This window comes from Macrobrachium rosenbergii, chromosome 3 (assembly GCF_040412425.1).
Source record: "Macrobrachium rosenbergii isolate ZJJX-2024 chromosome 3, ASM4041242v1, whole genome shotgun sequence".
Classification (NCBI taxonomy): Eukaryota; Metazoa; Arthropoda; class Malacostraca; order Decapoda; family Palaemonidae; genus Macrobrachium; species Macrobrachium rosenbergii.
The window spans coordinates 92,279,993-92,302,374 of record NC_089743.1 but is presented as its reverse complement, the minus strand read 5'-3'; the positions used below and the strand labels follow the sequence as shown (position 1 = coordinate 92,302,374).

Here is a 22,382-nt window from a genome sequence, read left to right as displayed (position 1 = left end):
CTTTGAGAGGATCAGTTTGTTTTTCTGCATTCTTTGAGAGGATCAGTTTGTTTTTCTGCATTCTTTGAGAGGCTCAGTTTGTTTTCTTTTGAGAGGATCGATTTGTTTTTCTGCATTCTTTGAGAGGCTCAGTTTGTTTTTCTGCATTCTTTGAGAGGATCGATTTGTTTTTCTGCATTCTTTGAGAGGCTCAGTTTGTTTTTCTGCATTCTTTGAGAGGATCGATTTGTTTTTCTGCATTCTTTGAGAGGATCAGTTTGTTTTTCTGCATTCTTTGAGATCTTCGATTTGTTTTTCTGCATTCTTTGAGAGGATCAGTTTGTTTTTCTGCATTCTTTGAGAGGATCAGTTTGTTTTTCTGCATTCTTTGAGAGGATCAGTTTGTTTTTCTGCATTCTTTGAGAGGATCGATTTGTTTTTCTGCATTCTTTGAGAGGCTCAGTTTGTTTTTCTGCATTCTTTAAGAGGATCGATTTGTTTTTCTGCATTCTTTGAGAGGATCAGTTTGTTTTTCTGCATTCTTTGAGAGGATCAGTTGGTTTTTCTGCATTCTTTGAGAGGATCAGTTGGTTTTTCTGCATTCTTTAAGAGGATCAGTTGGTTTTTATGCATTCTGTGAGAGGATCAGTTTGTTTTTCTGCATTCTTTGAGAGGATCAAGCATTCTGAAGAGGATCAGTTTGTTTTTCTGCATTCTTTGAGAGGATCACCCTCGATTTGATTTTCTGCAAAAGAGGATCAGTTTGTTTTTTCTGCATTCTTTGACCATCAGTTGGTTTTTCTGCATTCTTTGAATCAGTTTGTTTTTCTGCATTCTTTGAGAGGATCAGTTTGTTTTTCTGCATTCTTTGAACAGTTTTTCTGCAACTTTGAGAGGATCAGTTGGTTTTCTGCATTCTTTGAAGATCAGTTTGTTTTTCTGCATTCTTTGAGAGAATCAGTTGGTTTTTCTGCATTCTTTGAGAGGATCATTTTGTTTTCTGTATATACAAGGAATCAGAGTGAGACACTTGCAAAAATATCTATTGTTTTACCAACTCAAACCCCAACAGCTGTGACTTGACAGTTAACTCTCTTTCCCAAAAGAATAGAGGTGATTCTCACATTATGACAAGGTTACAGTGTTGACCGAGTATCTCACTGCCAGTCACACAAATCCCTAAGAAGGAGATGATTATCATTATTAGTATAATTCAAAAGAGCTTTTCAAACGCTCAGCAGTTTTCCCGATAAGATTCAGGTAAAGTCTGATAAGAATATAACGATATATAGATGATCAGATAAACAGGTAAATAATCACAAAATGGAATAATGGCAGGTAATGGATATGTTGGAAATTTTATCAAAACAAATACTCTTGTAGAACTGCGTTGTGAATTGATTGAATTGATTATGAAATTTAGGTCTTGAAGACCAAGTGCCGGAACCCATCAGGATTATTCAGCGCAGCAATGAAGATGAAATATATAAATTAATGATGTGATTGATAATGAAAAGGTGAATGATAACATACTGTACCACTTGAAATTCAGTGTTAACATATGAACGTAAAAAATGAAGAATGGTATTACATAAAAACCATAAAAAATAAACATATATAAAACTTTCATATTTAAAATATATACTTAATATATAAAATAAATATGACAAATCTTTAATAAATATACAGTACTAAACGTTGTGTATTTGGATGTCTTATACAACTAATTCACAGAGGCTTTAGTTTTCATTCTAGTTTTAGGAATTTATGCCAAAGGCTTTGAAAAAGGACCGTTGAAATTTCACGAAATTTTCCAAGGCCACTGATAAGATATTTGACTGCTACACGAGATGGGGCAGATAAAGCTATTCCTCAAGAAAATAATCATTCTCTTTTCAGGAACTGCAGAGACACTTAGACAATTAGAAAATGAAAGTGGAAGCAAAGGGCTTGTTTATGTGAATTACACAACTTTGTCAATATGTCATACAGTGTTCCAAAACCTACCCGTTCTGATTCAGTTAACAACTTTGCAGTGTCTTCTTCGTGCATTTTCATGTATTATTCTGTGATACCTGAAAGACTACTGTTTCTCTACAGATGAATTCGATCCACATCTTGCACTTGATAATGCTGATAAATTACATCAGAGGAGATCTACCACCGCCAGAGAGGTCTTACAAGATCCTCATGCTCCTTCCAATGGCCTCTGAGAGTCATAGGAATGTCTTCATGCCTTTAGTTGAAGCCCTGGCTAGTCGAGGTCATAAGGTAGGTAATGTCAACATTTTCCAGGGGCCCATTACTTAACAGAGAGAGAGAGAGAGAGAGAGAGAGAGAGAGAGAGAGAGAGAGAGAGAGAGAGAGAGAGAGAGAGAGAGCACAACATTCTATACTGCACCTGAGCGGTTTATATACACTTGTTGGATTACAGAAAATTAATGTACGCTTAGTCTTACTTTGCCAAATTATAACTTCCAAGTGGCATGTTTTTGAAACTTTCATATCAAGGAAAAGTGTAATATGACTTAATGTAAAGTTGAAGGAGCTGAACAGCTAAATGGGAAGATACCAAAGGGAAGGGATACAAGGTAGATACCAAAGTGCGGTTGGTAATAAGACCTAGGTGTCCAAACAAGGAATGAGATGCTTTGTAAAGGGAGAATCACAGGCCTATCGACAAACCGAGTTATGGTCACGTTTAGCTATTCCTTCAACAGAATTTCTGTAAATGATGTAAATTCTGTTGTTGTTGATTGCATTGTTGTTTACTGTTCTGTTGAGCTATACAATGTTACTGTTGTCATGAGCCTATTTATTAGGTTTCCTACTGATTTTATGATGCTAATTTTAATTCTTTTGGGAGACATTGAGCTGAACCCTGGGCCTGTTCCTCATTACAGTAAGAAAAAATTGCAAAATACTTTACTTAAATATTCGAGGCTTCAGGTCAAATTTTCTTGATATCCAGAGCTGTGCCTGTAACTACGATCTGATGTTTTTACCCGAGACTTGTAAGTTGTAACAAGTCAGAGGTTGAGTTTTTAATCACGAGCAAGGTATGGCTGTATACACTAAGTCCAGAGAACCTATTTATCATCAGAAAAATGTGGAGTATAGTTGCCATGAAGTTCTCTGTTTTAAAATTTTCAGTAAAGTTTTTTGTTTTAAAATTTTTAGTAAGTTTTACTTTGTGTACGTATTTGCTGTTTACTGCAATCCAAATATCGAGGGTTCTATATGACTGTCTCTTGGAAAGGATTAGCATGGCTCAGTCTCATAGTGCAGCAGGTAAGTAAGAAAATACTTCAGTTTGTGATACAAGAATGAAATTTGGCACAAGTACTCATTTTAACCCCTCTTTTGAAAAATCTGGGTGTCTGGGCAAAATTTCAATATGGCCGCTAGTTGTTTCGATTTCTGACACTTTGAGTAAATGATTGTTGAAATGAATACAGCAATCATTATTCAGATAATGTCTTCCTGGGTAGATGAGTTAATTGAAGTTATCACCAGAGCTCCTACTACTATATTTGCCATTGTGATAAAGATGGCGTACAAAATGGCCGCCATGAAACATTATGCTTGGTAACTCTGCAACTAAGAAAGATAGAGACATATTTTTATCTATGCCTACATTTATGAGGCCAGAGAATCTGTTTCTAGAATTTCTATTGGGGTATTATCAATATTACACCTTGGAAAGGGACCCCATAATGCTACTGGAAAGTATACAAGCACAAGACTATAATGGAGTATGATAACAAGTATCTTATCTATGTTCGAGCAGTCTCAATGTCTTTTTTTCAGCCTGAAATGAATGCAGCATCTTAATGATGTATGGTGTCACCCTTTAGTGTGACGAAATTCTCATTCAGATGTATCTGAAGCATCATTTGCAACATTATAGTTACTCCTCACATTATGATTACACCTCACATTTGCAGCTACACAAAACTGTGCATGTAAGCCCAAGGCTGTAGCATTTGCACCTGCCATGGCAACCAACTTGCAGCCACATTTTGTAAGCTGTTCACAACTCCTTGCAATGGGGGAGTTGGCTGTCTGGAAGATTTTCCAGTCTTCGCCAATCTTTTCCCTACCCCAGTCAGCTAGACTCTGTGCTTCTGGCTGGCGCAGAATTGCCTGACCCCCTACACAACCTGCCTGATATGCTGAGTGTCTGGTGTGTTGAAGCACAGCTGCTCTGGTTGGAGGGATGGCTTTATAAGGTCTCTGCTTTCTGGCAAACAAGTCAAGTCTGGCCTCATCCACATTGTCAACAGTGTTTGACCTGTCATACACGAGGACCACAAACTCCTCCAGAATCTTTAAATCACCATCATCGATGGTTGGTGGGTACTTGCTGAGTTTGGAAAAAACTGCAGTAGCCTCTGGAAAAATGTCCCATGTCTGCCATAACCAAGTTAGGTGCAGACATCTGAGCAATCTTGTCTGCCAGAAAGTGAAACAGCTCTGACTTGTTGTTGTCCCTCAAGAAGTTTTGCCAGTTTGAAGAAATGGTGTTCTTTTCTGTCACCTCGCGTACCCATCGTGTCCAGGATTATGATGTACAGGGGCCAAGGGTGAAGTTAGACCTTCATTTTTCTTGTCTTCCTGGCAAAGACAACATTTGCTCCATTTGGTCTTCCTTTTGCCTGTGATTGAATTTACACTTGCCATTATAAGCTCTTGACTAAGGCCAAGGGACTAACCTTTTACCACCTTAATCTGATATGTGCATTGATGTATGGGATACAACTAGGTTCAGTCACCCTACACCTAGCCCAATCATTCATCCAGTGCCATTTAAGTCCTGTGTGATCTGCACACCATCCAGGTAAGTACATGGACAAGCCATGTAGAGCACCGCTTACCCTTGGCTCCGCTCTCCCATGCTGGCACCTCCTGTCAAGCCAGGCATGGGTGTCTAACTAGATCTACCAACTATATATATATATATATATATATATATATATATATATATATATATATATATATATATATATATATATATATATTATGATTTTTTATATATATATATATATATATATATATATATATATATATATATATATATATATATATATATATATATATATATATATATATATATATACTCATAATATATATATATACTTGGAAATCTTAGCTTAATGATAAATAATATTGCCAAGACCAGGAAGAACATTCTTTATTGTACAAGCTTTCGAGGTATAAAACCTCATCATCAGGCTGAAAAAACCGACAAGGATGAGAATCAATAAAATTACAATAAAATGAATTGTCATAATAAATCTTCAGCAAAAATACTAACGAAATATATAAAATGAACAAGTAAATACAAACTAAAAGGGTGAGACGTAAAATAACGAAAAATTAAAAACACAAACATAAAAATATGAAAATAAAACTAAAGTGAAATGTAAACAAACTACCACTCACAAAGTAAAATATTTAACGACCTAATTGAGTACCTACTATGAAATTACACGACAGCTAGTTGAATACCAGACGAGTTGTTGTTCAATTCCACCTTCATCTTTTTAATAGTCAGCGACTCTGAAATTAAAAGGTCTAGTCTATTTGAACAAAAAGACAGTACCCGAAAATCCAGGTCAGTGAAAGGATGGTCTTGTGTTAAACTGTGTTCTCTAATGGCAGAAAAGGGTGGTTTGGAAAGGGAAACCTAGTTCTAATAGAAAGACCTCTGTGTTCCAAAATTCTGTGTCTGAGCCAGCGGGAACTAGATCCCACGTATCGCAGACCACACTGCGAACAAGTGAACAAGTAAACGACACAGGAATTAAGGTCCACAGGCAGAGTAGGCTTCTCTCTCAAAAGTGATCTTATTGTAAAAGGATTACAGAAAACAAACCGGAAACTGATCTGAGGAAACAACGCTTAAGTATTTCTTGCAACTTTTTCGGACCATATAGCTACTATGACCAAGGTAAGGCAATTTAATGTACTTTACATCTTTACTAGCAGTACTGTACACCGGTCTGGGACAAAACTTTTCATTTAAAAAATTTTTCAGAACTTTGTAAAATACAAAAATGGGATATGAGTTTTCAGAAAAATAATTCTGGAGGAAAACCATATCTTGATGAAATAAATTAAAATCACAACAAACATTGTAGGCTCTATTAATCAAAGTGCGTATTGAGTTCATCTTATACAACTTTGGCGAAAAACTGAGGTAATTCAATCCCAAGCCAGTAAAAGTACTTTTCCTATAAACAGAGGTCTCAAATTTGCCACTATTTCTGTATACCTGTACATCTAAAAATGACAACTTATTATCCTGTTCCGTCTCACAAGTAAAAGAAATGTTAGGGTGACGAGAATTAAAATATTCAAAAAACAAATCAACATGTGATAATTCCTTAAACACAAGGAAAGTATCATCTACATACCTACAGTAATACAAAGGTTTAAGAAAGCACTAGGGCATTCAGACATCCAAATCCTTTCACAATAACCCATGAAGCAATCCGCATATACAGGTCAAAGGAATTTCCCATAGCTACTCCATCTATTTGATTATATAATTTACCATCAAAGTAAAAATGCCATCAGCAGTTGCTAAATGTAATAATTTTTGCAAGTCTATTTTATTAAGTCAAAACACTGATAAATGGTTTTCACATATATTATTAAGAATAATGTCAGTTGTTTCTTTTAATGGGATATTGGTGAAAAGAGAGGAACATCGAAACTAGCCATTACAACATCTTGGTTAAAATTGAAAGAGCATAATTCTTTAACAAATTTGGAAGAATTAGATATGTTAAATTCACCTAAAGTTAGAGGTTTAAAATTGGAACCAAAAACTTGGACAGGTTATAACTAAAAGTACCAATTGAGGAAATAATAGGTCTTAAAGGGTTTCCTATTTTATGTACCTTAGGCAGGCCATACAAATAACCAGGCTTAGACCCTGAAGCAAATAAAGAGCTATATGTAGCTTCCCCAATCTTATCTCTCAGACCTCTAAGCAACCTATTTAGTTTGTCTTCTAATTTCAAAATGTGACTCATAATATCTACATTTAAAATCCTAAATTTTGTATTGTCAGAGTATTTCATTAATTTTATCTAAATAATCAGACCTATTCATCAATACAACACCCTACCTTTATCTGGCTTGGTAATAACTATACTATTGTCGTTCTTAAGGTTACGTAAAATATTGATTCTGTCTTTATTTAACTGATTGTCACCCTCCTTTTTTCGATTAAAATTTTTGAAGGTATCGTTTGCAATTACAAAAATTTTGCTAAAAAGTGAAGTAAAGGGTTTCACTGCCAAAAATGTCACAGCCTCTCAAAGTAGAACATAGTTTTCAAAACTTAAAAAATATTTTTAAGTTTTGAAAAACTATGTTCTACTTTGAGAGGCTGTGACATTTTGGGCTGAAACCCTTTACTTCACTTTTTAGCAAAATTTCCGTAATTGCAAACGATACCTTCAAAAATTTTAATCGAAAAAGGAGGGTGACAATCAGTTAAATAAAGACAGAATCAATATTTTACGTAACCTTAAGAACGACAATAGTATAGTTATTACTAAGCCAGATAAAGGTAGGGTGTTGTATTGATGAATAGGTCTGATTATTTAGATAAAATTAATGAAATACTTTGACAATACAAAATTTAGGATTTTAAATGTAGATATTGCGAGTCACATTTTGAAATTAGAAGACAAACTAAATAGGTTGCTTAGAGGTCTGAGAGATAAGATTGGGAAGCTACATATAGCTCTTTATTTGCTTCAGGGTCTAAGCCTGGTTATTTGTACGGTCTGCCTAAGGTACATAAAATAGGAAACCCTTTAAGACCTATTATTTCCTCAATTGGTACTTTTAGTTATAACCTGTCCAAGTTTTTGGTTCCAATTTTAAACCCTCTAACTTTAGGTGAATTTAACATATCTAATTCTTCCAAATTTGTTAAAGAATTATGCTCTTTCAATTTTAACCAAGATGTTGTAATGGCTAGTTTCGATGTAACCTCTCTTTTCACCAATATCCCATTAAAAGAAACAACTGACATTATTCTTAATAATATATGTGAAAACCATTTATCAGTGTTTGGACTTAATAAAATAGACTTGCAAAAATTATTACATTTAGCAACTGCTGATGGCATTTTTACTTTTGATGGTAAATTATATAATCAAATAGATGGAGTAGCTATGGAAATTCCCTTGACCTGTATATGCGGATTGCTTCATGGGTTATTGTGAAAGGATTTGGATGTCTGAATGCCCTAGTGCTTTCAAACCTTTGTATTACTGTAGGTATGTAGATGATACTTTCCTTGTGTTTAAGGAATTATCACATGTTGATTTGTTTTTTGAATATTTTAATTCTCGTCACCCTAACATTTCTTTTACTTGTGAGACGGAACAGGATAATAAGTTGTCATTTTTAGATGTACAGGTATACAGAAATAGTGGCAAATTTGAGACCTCTGTTTATAGGAAAAGTACTTTTACTGGCTTGGGATTGAATTACCTCAGTTTTTCGCCAAAGTTGTATAAGATGAACTCAATTCGCACTTTGATTAATAGAACCTACAATGTTTGTTGTGATTTTAATTTATTTCATCAAGATATGGTTTTCCTCCAGAATTATTTTTCTGAAAACTCATATCCCATTTTTGTATTTTACAAAGTTCTGAAAAATTTTTAAATGAAAAGTTTTGTCCCAGACCGGTGTACAGTACTGCTAGTAAAGATGTAAAGTACATTAAATTGCCTTACCTTGGTCATAGTAGCTATATGGTCCGAAAAAAAGTTGCAAGAAATACTTAAGCATTGTTTCCCTCAAATCAGTTTCCGGTTTGCTTTCTGTAATCCTTTTACAATAAGATCGCTTTTGAGAGAGAAGCCTACTCTGCCTGTGGACCTTAATTCCTGTGTCGTTTACTTGTTCACTTGTTCGCAGTGTGGTCTGCGATACGTGGATCTAGTTCCCGCTGGCTCAGACACAGAATTTTGGAACACAGAGGTCTTTCTATTAGAACTAGGTTTCCCCTTTCCAAACCACCCTTTTCTGCCATTAGAGAACACAGTTTAACACAAGACCATCCTTTCACTGACCTGGATTTTCGGGTACTGTCTTTTTGTTCAAATAGACTGACCTTTTAATTTCAGAGTCGCTGACTATTAAAAAGATGAAGCCGGAATTGAACAACAACTCGTCTGGTATTCAACTAGCTATCGTGTAATTTCATAGTAGGTACTCAATTAGGTCGTTAAATATTTTACTTTGTGAGTGGTAGTTTGTTTACATTTCACTTTAGTTTTATTTTCATATTTTTATGTTTGTGTTTTTAATTTTTCGTTATTTTACGTCTCACCCTTTTTAGTTTGTATTTACTTGTTCATTTTATATATTTCGTTAGTATTTTTTGCTGAAGATTTATTATGACAATTCATTTTATTGTAATTTTATTGATTCTCATCCTGTCGGTTTTTTCAGCCTGATGATGAGGTTTTATACCTCGAAAACTTGTACAATAAAGAATGTTCTTCCTGGTCTTGGCAATATTATTTATCATTAAGCTATATATATATATATATATATATATATATATATATATATATATATATATATATATATATATATATATATATATATATATATATATATATATATATACACTTTATACCAGCTAACTGATATCTCAGGCTACTAGACAGCATTTGGAACACTAAACTACTAAACTACACTAAAGCAAAGCTAGGTACAGCGTAAGTAAAGCAAGATTAGCTGATACTGAACCCGGCCATGCTGAGTTATACAGCAGTGAAGACACCAATGTGCCCTGGTTGTGCGCTGACATTCATTCTTTGAAACTAAAACTAAAGATAAAACCACCACCTAAATTATATATAGACTTGCAAACTATTATATTGAACAGGAAAACATTTTCCAATGCCTACTACATCCTGAGATGTGATTATTTAAGGTTTTTGGCTGCCATATTGGATGCCATCTTTTTTTATATATGCTATAGGAAATCATTAACAGAAATACATTTTACTTTTGCTTGGTAACCCTGCCTAAAATGTGTATAACCAAAACAAATGCATAAAAACATGACCAGAGGCACATGAGTCCCATGTTAAAACCTTGACTAGTGGCCATCTTGAAAAATGGCAGCCATTTTGGAATTCTGAGTGGACCCCCATAATCTTTAAAAAGTGGCCTATGGAGAAGATATGTACCAAATTTCATGCTTGTATCATTAACTGAAGCATTTTAGTGAAAAATTATTTTATCTACTGCACTATCAGGATTCAAAAGCTTCATTCATTGTTTGTGAAGACTATAATGCAAAGCAGAGCGAGTGGCAAAATTCAAATTCCACAGATCAACATGGCCGGTCTGCTCTTGAGTTCTGCGTATCCTCCAATTTTGTCCAGCTAATTGAGGAACCCACGCATGTTTCTGGTAATAGATTATATGCACTTGTGATCATTGTGCCATTGAGATGGACATACTGCCAATCAGTATATTCCTAAGGCCACCATTGGAAAAAAGGTTCTTCTTGGGATCCTCATCCCGAGCAGAAATAACAAGATTGTTCAGTACGCCAATGATACAACACTTTTGGGTGTAGTCAAGTCACCACTCATGAGAAATGAAGTTGCCCTAAGCCTCAGTCGGGACATGGACCGGATTAGTTAAGGGTGTAGTCGGTGGGGTATGAGGCCGAACTCCAGTAAAACGAAAACACTGTTGATTAGCGGATCTTGTACAGATTTTCCACCACATCCGCCCTTTCAGGTGGATGGGACTTTGCTGAATGAGTCTGAAGCTTTAACTATTCTAGGTGGAACTTTTGATTCACATCTTACTTTTGAGAAACATCTACTGAAAGTTTCAGCAATGCCATGCAAAAGTCAGGTGTTGTTCATAAGGCATCATATATTTATAACAGTGATGAAATTAATGCAACCTGTTTTGGGTCATTTGTGCTTCCTTTACTAGAATACTGTTCTCCGGTGTGGATGTCTGCTTCTGCCAGAGATTTATCTCTGGCAGTGGTTCGTGGTGGTAGGTAGCAGTTATAACTTGGACCATCAGCAAATGGTCTCTTGTTTGTCACTTTGTCATAAATTGTATTTTAACAATCTTTCACATTCACAATTGATTCCTGTTCCCCTTTTCCTGCCGAGAGCAACTAGATTCGCTGAACAGCAGCACCGATATGCAGTTAATGTGCCTCGCTGTCAAACTTATCAGTTCCAGAGGTCCTTTATTCCTCACACCGTTTGGATGGTGGAACAGCCTCCCAGAGGATGTCGTGCAATTGGAACTTCAGAAGTTCAAGGAAAGATGCAATGCATTACTACCCTAATGCTACTCTCCTTGCATTTCAATACATTTTTATCTAGTTATCAATTTAATTCATGTTTTCTTTTTAATAAGTGATATCTATTCTTTCTGTATTCCCCTTTACCTTCTCTTATTTCTTAATGTGTACCATATTCTTTGGAAGCTTGAATTTTAAGTCAATGGTCCCTGTGGGCTTGTTCCATATGAAGTGTGCTACACATATATTCTTTGGTAAGGCAGCGTGTTTCAAATATTCATGTGACAAAAAAGAACATAAAGAAAGAGCCAAAGAAAAACATGACAATATTGGTTGTGCAAGGCTAAAATATACATCCAACTGCTCGCTGAAATGTCGCGTTCCTTGTACTTTTCAGATAGAAATGCTAACTTCATACAACAATCATCACCAGAACCCAAACATCCGAGAGATAGCGCACAACCTGTCTTATTACCCGAACCAAACCTGAACATGTTTGAAGTGAGGAAAAAAGGGGGGGCATTACACCGCTTTCTGTATCACTTACCTCGCGTAGCAAGAGACCTCTACCATCTTCCACACGTCAGAAAACTGTACGAGAACAGGAAGGAATACGATCTCATCGTTATTGACCGTGCATTTAGTGAGGTAAGAGGCGCTGTGATAACAGGCCGGTTTGCATTTGTTTTCTGTGAAGAGGCAAAGAGTAATCAGCTACCCAGGGCATGGTCATAGCCACAGGTCTCCTGCCATCCCATAAACTCCCATACGACTCATTCTGATTGATAAAAATGACTATGAAAATCATAAAAGAAAAATGTAGCCGATGAATTACTCTATGTTCCAAGTAAGTACATGAACAAAGATCGTCACCAAAATGGCAAAGTTAATGTGTTTGAAATGGTTTATTGAATGGAATCGTGAAAATTAATTTTTGCTTAACTCCCTGACTGAACTTTTGGCTACGCCCATAACTCGAGAATAAATGAGTTTACTGATACTGGACTTTTCTCCTTTTCCTCCAAACAGCATAACTTAAAAAAACGTAATGTATGAGAAACCTGAATGTCATTTCTGAGTCAAATGGTAACATTTCATTTGGCACCACAGCCTAGGTGCTGCTTTCATGGAAAAATGCGAATTTTTAATAGCCACAGTGACATCCTAATTCCTCAATTTCCACACGCTTTTTGGATACCCTTAAAAATCAAAGCCTTGAATCCAAAAGTGGAATAAACGAAGAAAGTCTTCTTTCTATGTAAGAAACCTCACTTTTCCCTCATGAGTGAGTTCGACATTTCAGAGGAGGAAGAGCTTTTTCAGTTGTTTCCTCTTCGGATTACAGACTACCATTGCAAAGCGTATCCAAAAAGTAAGAGGCAACAGAGATAGAATAAGAGGCTGCTGTGGTTAAAAAACATGAACATAATTGTTTCTGGTGGAAGTTGTTATTATTAATACTGAGGTAGTTTAATCAGACCAATGAGCTGGCTGACTTTCAGCTTTAATCTTCAAGACATAAAATGAATCTAATTTACACTGAAAGCGTTTCTGACCTTATCTTTTCTCAGCCAGTTTACCCATTCCTGATGGAAATGCCATTCATTACTGTGGCAACGCATGGCACAGAACCAAGACAGAGCGCTGTCCTGGGCAACCCGATCAGTCCTGCATATTTTCCAAATGACTTTTTCACCGTCGACGTACAAAGCTTCGTCGACCGACTTGTCAACATATTCTTTCAAGTTTACTTCGCATTCTACTGGAGGAAATGGCGAATCGTGCCTGATGTTCAAAAAGAAGTAAGGATTGTTATTATTATGTCACTCTCAATTCCTAAAGCTCAAGTACATGGATGTTAACATATACTGTAAAACAAGCTTTTGTTCAACCATCATACTGACTCATTTTTGTCAATGAATTCCTTTTGAGACGTTCATCATACCCTCAAAGTGTATGGATCTTCAAATCCCATTTCACACAGATCAGCTTGCAATTTCCCAGTCTTCCTCCTCTTCTGGAAATTGAAAGAAATCAGAGCCTAGCGCTTCTCAACTCTCACTTTTCGATGGATATGGCCTTCCCTCTGCTGCCAAACCAAGTGGAAATAGGTGGCATGCACTGTCGACCTGCCCATCCTTTGCCAGAGGTAAGGTCGTTGTTGTCACTGCTGGTACTTTTGTTTTAACTGTTAAACTTCTCTGGCAGTCAATTACAGAATTCATTTGCGACCCATACTCCTCTGGTGACAGTACTCTACCATGCAAGAAACTTTCCAACAAGCTGTCAGTCATAACTCATGACTATGTAAGGGACTTTGCTATTCTTTAGAGGTGTAATTTGACTAATGTTCCCTGCAAACAAGAGCTCTCATTTATGAAATTATTCACTCCAAAGGAAAGTTTAGCATCATTATTTTCTAAATGAAATCACCCCATCTGCCACCAGTTTCGATAACAGCAACATAGAATGCTCTTTAAGTGTTATTATCATCACTTCTCTTTTTGATTTTCTCTAGAGACTAATGTCCTGGATTGAAGGTGCAAGAGCCGGTGTAATTTACTTCAGTCTAGGAACGATTACAAGAGGAGAAACGATGCCTCTAAATTACAGGAACATGTTCCTCGAAGCTTTCCGGAAGCTAGATCAGAGGATCATTTGGAAGTTCGAAAGAGAAATGGAGGGAATGCTTGATAACATCATGATCAGCCAATGGTTGCCACAGCAAGATATTCTGGGTATGTATAAAACCAGTTCTGAGAATTTACATAATCACTGGAGTCTAGAGACTTCCGCGCGACAAGATTCACCAGCAGTTGATAACAACACTAACTTTAGTGTGGGGAGTTACTACAAGAGAATAAACCCTGATCTACATAGTAATGGCTCATCTATCATGAGGTGCAATTTTATGGTGACTAAATTCAGATTCTACTTATAACAGCTTCCTATCTTGAGATGCTAGCTACATAACGACTAACTTTCGTACAATGAGATTCTACGAAAGCATTGATCAATATTCTGCTAAGTAACGACCAAGTGACTTTCTTACAGTTGAAAACTGACAAAAGTAGTACTCAAGAATCAATGCAGTTCATTGTGATTTTCAAACTATCGCTTCCTTTTCCAGTTGATGTCAGACATTTTGTTTTCTTTTATTTCCCCTGTACAACAGCTCACCCTAACGTGAAGGTGTTTATCACGCATGGAGGAATGCTCAGTCTGCAAGAAGCATGTTACCACAAGACCCCAGTTCTTGTGTTGCCCATCACCGCTGATCAGCCCAGGAATGGAGCTACCGTCAGAAAGAATGGATGGGGTAGTGTTCTAAACTGGGAGGAGCTGACTGTTGATTTAATTGTCAGTTCTGTAAAGGAACTTATAAGGAACTGCACGTAAGTGAAGCTATATAATTCTATCATGACTTTCATCTTTAGTTCAGTCTGTTAAGTGGTATCCCTTATTAAGTTGTCATATTTTTAGATCTGTGTGCAGGAACACAGGAAGTTGGATAAGATGGTCAAGAAGTTGAGAGAGAAAAGAGGTCGCGTAATAAAGAATGAAAATAAAGGCAGAGAGAAAGGTTGGTGAGCAAATGGATCTATGAATTATGGATGCAAATGGGGAGATGCTATCTGAAGAGAACATCACCCTGGATCGATGGAGTGAGTATTTCAAGAATTTGTTGCATGTGGAAGATTGGAGAGTGGCAGGGCTGAATGCATCAGGGTGTGTGCTTGAGGAAGTTACTGTTGAGGAAGTACAGGGAGCCATTAAGGGACGGTGAAAGTGTGACTGAGTGTCTGACCAGAGGGTGCAAGTAATGTCTGGATGAGATAACGATTCCAAAGGCATGGCTGGGAGGAGTTATTGTTTATTTGTAACAGGGTATATGTAATAGGGGCAACTGTAATAAAGGGAAGGTGTATGGCAGGATTCTGACTGGTGACTGTGGTTCTAGACAGAGAAGACGGTGGGCTGATCAAGCGATAGATATGAAAGTTATATGGAAATTATGACAGTGGAAGGAAAAAGCTACGCGGTACGCATGGACCAACAGAAAACTTGTGATAAAACTGATGGAGACAATGTGGCGGGTGTTGAAGACATATGTTATACAGGATAAATTTCTGAAAGCATTAAAACTTTTTATGGGGGGGTTAGAGTTTGAGGAATGGAGAGTAATAATTTAAATGTAAAAATTGGACTGAGACAAGGGTGTTATGTCTCCCTGGCTGCTCAAAATCTTTATGGATGGGATAAGTGCAAAGTTGGAGGAAATTAGATGTAGGTTCAAACTTCTTGGGTAAGAAGATGGGCCATGGATTGAGGTGGAATGGCTGATTTTCCTACAAAAGAGAGTAAAAGTGAACAGAGTAAGGTAATGGCACTAAATGGGAATATGAATACTGAGAGAACAGAATATGAATATTAAGAGAATAGAAGAAGTAGATTCAGGTGAGCATTTGAGAGTGAATATTTCCATGGTAGCAGGATGAGAAAAAAGGTGAGTCACAGAATAAGTGAAGCAAGAAAGGCAGCAGTACGCAGGGGCGTTCCTAGACATTTTGGGGCCCGGGGGGCACAGTCCCATTTGGAGGCCCCTCTTATGGGGTGGGAGGCGAACGAAGCGAGCCAAAGCAGCTGGGGGTTGGGGGGGGAAAATTTTTTTAGAATATGAGTAATTGTAGGATCATTTTAAAGGCACCTGTAAATGCACATTTCAGAAATTTAGCTTGTCCTGTCATAGCAGCAATGGTTAAATTTCGCATTTTGGGGCACCCCTCACTTTGGGGCCCAGGGGGCGATTTCAAACAGCAACCCCACCCTCCCACCCCAGGAACGCCACTGGCAGTACGTGTGTGGACGATTTGTTGGACACTTGGAGAGTCTATGGAATCCAAGGTTGGAAATTATGAAAAGAATTGTTGAGTGAACTCTGCTCTCTAAGTGAAGCTGGACGTTACATGTGAATGGAAGAAAGAAGGTGGAATTACAGAGATGTATTATTTACATATTATAAGTGGTAGGAGGAGTCGTAAGGGTAATAGATGTGGAGATGTGTAAAAGGTGTGCTAAAAGGAATGAGGAAAAGGTTTAAACAGTGCGTTGTGAAATGACTTCATCGTATTGGAAAAGTGGAGGACGATAAGCTAGTGTAAGGAGGATAAAATTCAGAGGCGTTGGAAGGAAGGAGTGGAAGACCTAGGAAAGGATGGAAAGTTGGTGGTGGAGAGGCACTGGAAAAGGTGCATGTATAACAGAAATGGATGACACAGTGAGTTTAAGGGTTACGTGTGCTGATGATGGGCCTTCTGTGTATGTGTGTGAAGCGACTATTGTCATGGAAGTTTTCTGCACAGTGAATTTGTCCCTGATCCACCAGTTTGGATGAGTGTGTGATCATGATCATTATCCTTTCCTTTTCTGGGAATCAAACCTCTGTAAAAGGAAACGCTCTGTGTGTGTATTCATGCCTTTTCTCTTAGGAACTGGTGGTTCCAAAAGGTGCCACCTCCTTGATTTTTAGTAAGTACTCTTGCAATGACATTGCTAGCTCGTACCCTACCTACACGTGTAAAAATGGACAAGCGACCTCATGAAAAATAAGTAGGTGGATGCCATCCCAGCAATGGAAGGTGCGCTTGGTCATTGTCTACCTGGGGAAATAATTCCGTCTTCACCATTAAATCACATCTAGTTTTCCTATAAGACCCAATCTGTAACGTTTTCTTTCTTAACAGATACGAAGAAAACATGAAAGCAGTCTCAAGACTCTTCAAAGACCAACTGAACTCTCCCGTCGACCGGGCTGTCTTCTGGACAGAGTATGTCATTCGGCACAGAGGCGCTCCTGAAGAGCTAAGGTCTCCCGCGGCAAAACTGTCATCGGTAGAATACCTTCTCCTGGACGTCCTAGGGCTTCTACTTTTGACTGCCATCGCCATTTCGTTTCTTGCGCGTTGGGTTCTCAAGAAAGTCTTGTGGATAATGTTTAGATTTAGTATCAAGAGAAAAACAGAGTAATACCTGGCACGCTCTCACCGTCGTTAAATTTGATACTATATCCTAAATCTGAAAGATGTTTTACTCAACGTCTGCCTACTATCACGCGCACTTCGGAATGGTTTGCGATCTACAGTATTATGGGTTTTTAAATATAAGAGGCCTCAGCCTTGACAAGCAATAGGAAAAGGCATAAGGCCCAAGTAGATGATAAACCACGCACACTCACATACAATCTCCCCCCAAAAAACACAAATTCATTTTCTATTGATAGTAGTAATAAGTTAACATCAGGGCCAATATGAGTGTCAGTGTTTACCTGAAATGATAAAGATAAGCTTCCTCTGCAAGTTGACTGGTAAGCTGACACTGAAACCAGAGACAAGGCAGTGAGATAGAAACATACAAAAATATAAACGATATAGTAATACACAAACATATGAGCGTCTGACTTGAGCTTAGGCTACAATCAGGAATCATTATCCTATTACACGAGGTGGTACTGACAGAATCATAGTCTGCGAGGTAGTTCAAATAAGATTTATTACTATACATGAGAATCGCATCTACAAAACTCTTTATAGCAATACTTAGGACTGAACAGCTGAACAAACACACACAACAAGGTCAGTATAACCTAACAACAGAAAAAATTTGTACCTGGCCTAGTAGCACAAGTTCGCTTAAATTCCTGGTGTAGCAGTAAACATATCTCTTATTGGATCAGAGCGTAATAAACCGAAAACACTTATCGCTGTTTGGCTAGTAAAGAAAGTGTTGACTGATCAGTAGATCAATGCTGGTCCCTTGCAAAAGATCTCAATTTATGAATTCAAATTATCGTAAATTTTTCGAAGCATCCGTCCACAAAGTACAAAAATGGGATCCATGGTAGTTACCTAAAAGTATGGGGACAACTGTTCATTCTTCAGAATCTGCTGTAACTGTATCGGTATTAGTATTCTAAATCTTTCCCATATATTCCAAAAGACGTTGTACATTACTGGATTTACCAAAATAGTGCAAAGTAATGAAAATTTCCTAAAGGTACAAAAATATCATTTAAAATCATTAAATTTGAATTTTACGTGCCAATGCGTTTTTGGATCATTAACTTTATAATCGAAGAGAAATGGAGTGAATCTAGACTAGCACGGGTTCGTGCTCCTGGGGCAGACTCTAAATAAGAAGGGCGTGAAACTGTTGACAAGGCCTGGTGTAGACCTCTAGAAATTAAGTCTTTAAACCATACTGTTTACAGCCCAGGAGTTTGAGATGGTAATAAAGAAAGTTTTCTAAATTCTATAAAAATTCAGCTGGTGCGGTGAAAAAATAAAATGATGCTTGTCATATTTGCATATAAAACAAACATTAGATCTCTATTAGTAGTATGTTATTGTGTTGTTATCATTATGGCGTTTTGGAGAAAAACGTAATTTATTTCTAAAATTCCATTTTCCTCTGAACAATAAAATTCAACAGAATCAAATGATCTTTTGAAGATTTGTGCCAAGCACAAACAATCTTGCGATTTTGTTATTTCAATGGTCTTCTTCTGGTAATAGAGGCACATGAACCAAGGATGCGATTAGGGACTCACTGTAGTCTTTCTTCAGCCTGCTGTTCTTGCGGTAGTTGTGTCAGCACAGAGGCACTGCTTAGGCAAAGAAAATATGATGAAATGAAAAAGAGGTCATTTGATCTCCGTACTGCATTAGAAACATCTTAATTAAGGCGTGTTTTACTAAAGTTCAGTCGTTTCCTATGCTGCACCTTCCTGGAATTTTAGATTAGATGTTACCTATTTGAAATATTTTCCAAAAGTAACTCCTTTCCATTTTGCTGTGTCTGTATGATTTTAATCAGGATTTCAATCAGGCAGGCAAAAATTTTTTACCCAAAATTTTCAGCTTCATACGTTAAGTAGAAATTTGCTTGAATGTAGAATTCAACCAAAATCCTAGAAGGCAATGCCGGCACTGACGTCTGGTAAAAAAAGTAAGAAATGTTAATTTACATTTTTTTCATAAATAATGGCAAATACTTTTTATAACAAGACGTGCACTATCAATTGTGGATTGCAGTGTATCAGTTATCTTATTTGTATGAGTTTCACAATAATTACAAAGTTTATTGGATTAGGTGTCGAAAAAATCTTCTGCAGGGATTTTGCCGACGAAACCTTCTCTCTGATCAGGCTCAGAGATCAGTAGAAATAACAGACGGGCGTAATAATTTACGTGGAAAGTAATAAGTGACATGTGATGGTTCTGATTCGAAGTGATATTGCTATTTCTTTTGTTATGCATGTCTTTTGTTACTGAGGAATGGACTATACGTTGCACTTTTGATTAATCAGAGGTATGGAACCAAGAAATTTGCTTTAGTAACGTAGTTAAAAACTTGAAATCTCTGAAGAGGACGCTCTTTGGCCAAGCCAAGTCGAAGCGTTGGCCGAGAGACTTTAGGTAATTATAGTAATTATAGCCCAATTTAAATCGACGCCAATCAAAGCTATTAAATTGAACTGTATAGTGTTGCGAAGTATCACAGTATTGGTGAGCCCAATGGGCAAAATTCTCGGTCCGGTTCAATAGCAATATCAGTGAAAATGTAGAAAACTTAACGTAACTTCTATGCCTTGATTCAACGGCCACGTATTCCAGAAATTCACCCTTTGTTCCTCGTTCAGTTCGCTCTTGAATGTAAACCCATCTATAATTCGTATTAACGTAAAGGAGTTGTAAATTTGCATGTATTTTTCGTATTAACAAATTTTAAATAGCTTGGGTATGTTTTTTTTGTGTTATAGTTTAATTTTGTAATAAAATTTAGAAAATGTACTCGTGTTTTGTGTAGCCACCATCTTGCAGTGCTCGTTCGAAGCTGTTGTCCTTTTAACTGTGTATCCTCGCCCAGTACAACGGGCGTGAGCCACTGTTAACTGATTTATCGTTGGGAGAAATTCTCGACATTAGGGGCTAATTGCGGGAAATTACCCACATAGGCTATCAGTCTTTTCATATCATTGTGTATTAACATGTTATTAGTCTCGTCTGTTGTCATAAGAAATTACTGATTTTATTTTTTATTGTGAATATCCTTCTGTCAGGTAACCAACAGACGAGAACTGTTGTTTGTATCTTATCTGTTATTCATGTACAATCCAATATGTTTGCATGTTTATGAGTTTTGTAGAAATATGTATGTCTCTATTGCATGTCATGATAGTGAGGGTAAAGGAACCACATCTATTCAAGAATGACATACTTACATTACTTTGTTTGGTTTTTCTATAATGCTGCTTAAATCATTTCTGTATTAAGTAGTGAAGAAACTCAAAGGGGCGTTGTGGTGTGTTTGTGAAAAAGATGCTGACGTCTGCATCAGGGCATTGAGTGATGCCCGGCGTTGCCACTTTGCTGTTTCAAGCATTTGAGAATAAGGCCCATACCCAGTGTTTTTTATGGGGGGGTCGTTTTTTCCAAAACTGGACCTTTTCTTCTATATATGTCATTGCATATATAAGTATATACAAGATGAAATACTTGAAAATGTTATTTTAGTTATATTAAGAGGAAAAACTGGGCATGTGGTCTATGCCCTCCTACGCGATTAGATGTTATTCAAAGTACTGACTTTGGTTAACAGAATTTTACTTATGATGTTGAAAGTTGAAAGATTGTTATCTATTACTTTATAAGTACAGTTCAATGACAAGGATAGTCACAGGAAATATGGACTTCCTGAAATTTTGGCGGTACAGTCCTGAGAATGTGTGTATGCGTAATTGCGTGTACTGTATGGGCATGACATCATCCAAAACAGTATCGTCACACACCACCATTGAATTCACTACATTTCACAAATATGTTGAGATTGGCGTGGTCAAAGTTCATCCAAAGTATTGTTTAATCATTCGGATGTAACGTTAATATGTCATTGTAGCATTTCTAGGTCGACGTCTTGAGTTTTTCTCAGGTTAGGTGAAATTTTCTTCCATTTGAATAGTGTACGATGTTGCAGAACTTGTGGTCCTTAACTTCAGAACTTATGTCAAAACCTATCTTGATCAGACTTATTTCCCTTTGTTGATGTAAATTAATGTGAGTTCTCCTTTGATTTAATGTATCTTTTATATTTAAAGTTTAATTTTGAAATAAAATTTAAAAAACCCAACAGAATCTTGCTAGACTATACTAAGTCCAACGCCATCTTTGTGAGTAAGAACTAGTGCGTCTGGGGCAAAATTTCCTACAGGCTGAATAAATATTTATCTGTTTCTTCTAACCTAAGTTCAAATCCTGGGGCGTAGGAATTTTTCAATTCCACTCCCGGCGTCTGAGAACAAGTTTTCAGGTGTAATCCTACGTAAATATCTTATGGATCGACAAGTTACAAGTCCACAGCATTTTAACTTAATCATTACGGTAAAGCTGGTGCAATTTAAGATTATATTTCACACTCTGTTAAAGTATTTTCTGCCCAGGCAGTCACATCGCCAGATAATCGCTACGTGCGTAGTGGATGTAAATCATTTTATTTTAGTCACCCAAATACTTTGGTCCTATACGTGTTCTTTGTTGCCAGTCGGTACCATTTTCTGTTTCTTTTTTGTCATATCTTTAAATGTTACGCTGTTGTCCTATATAGCACTAAATAATTATCGACCCACCTCTAGACGAATTTCGTTTCGAGCAGCGTATATAATTCTCATTAGACGTAGAATTAAGCTTTAACGAATTTTCAGTTCAGGAAATGATGATTCTTAAACCTCGATGATGATGATGATGATGAAGCCTATACAACGGAATATCCTTAAGCGACAATAATTTGATAAAATACCGGTGAAGAAAATAAAAACTCATAGCTATAGCATTAGACTGGTGTATCAGGGGACCAGAGATGTCTGAGCAGTGGCACATAGTGTGAAGATTCCTACAGTAGATTCAAAGCAATAGGTCTGGCCGAGAGTGCTCAGCCAACTTGGTCGCGCCAGTTCTCACATTTCAGTAAGTCATCTTTAACACTCAACCTTAATTTAACCTTAATAATAATGCGGTCACCC

General features: G+C 36.9%; 1 protein-coding gene across 1 annotated transcript in view; it reads left to right on the top strand.

Moving 5' to 3' along the window:
* Positions 1-22,382, top strand: part of LOC136851792 (uncharacterized) — a 50,954-nt gene that overhangs the window by 22,987 nt on the left and 5,585 nt on the right. The window contains 9 exon segments of the mRNA XM_067126107.1: positions 2,080-2,254; positions 11,710-11,781; positions 11,784-11,956; positions 12,880-13,110; positions 13,293-13,457; positions 13,827-14,046; positions 14,484-14,703; positions 17,053-17,270; positions 22,289-22,326. Of these exon segments, the coding sequence (XP_066982208.1) occupies positions 2,080-2,254; positions 11,710-11,781; positions 11,784-11,956; positions 12,880-13,110; positions 13,293-13,457; positions 13,827-14,046; positions 14,484-14,703; positions 17,053-17,270; positions 22,289-22,326 (1,512 nt within the window).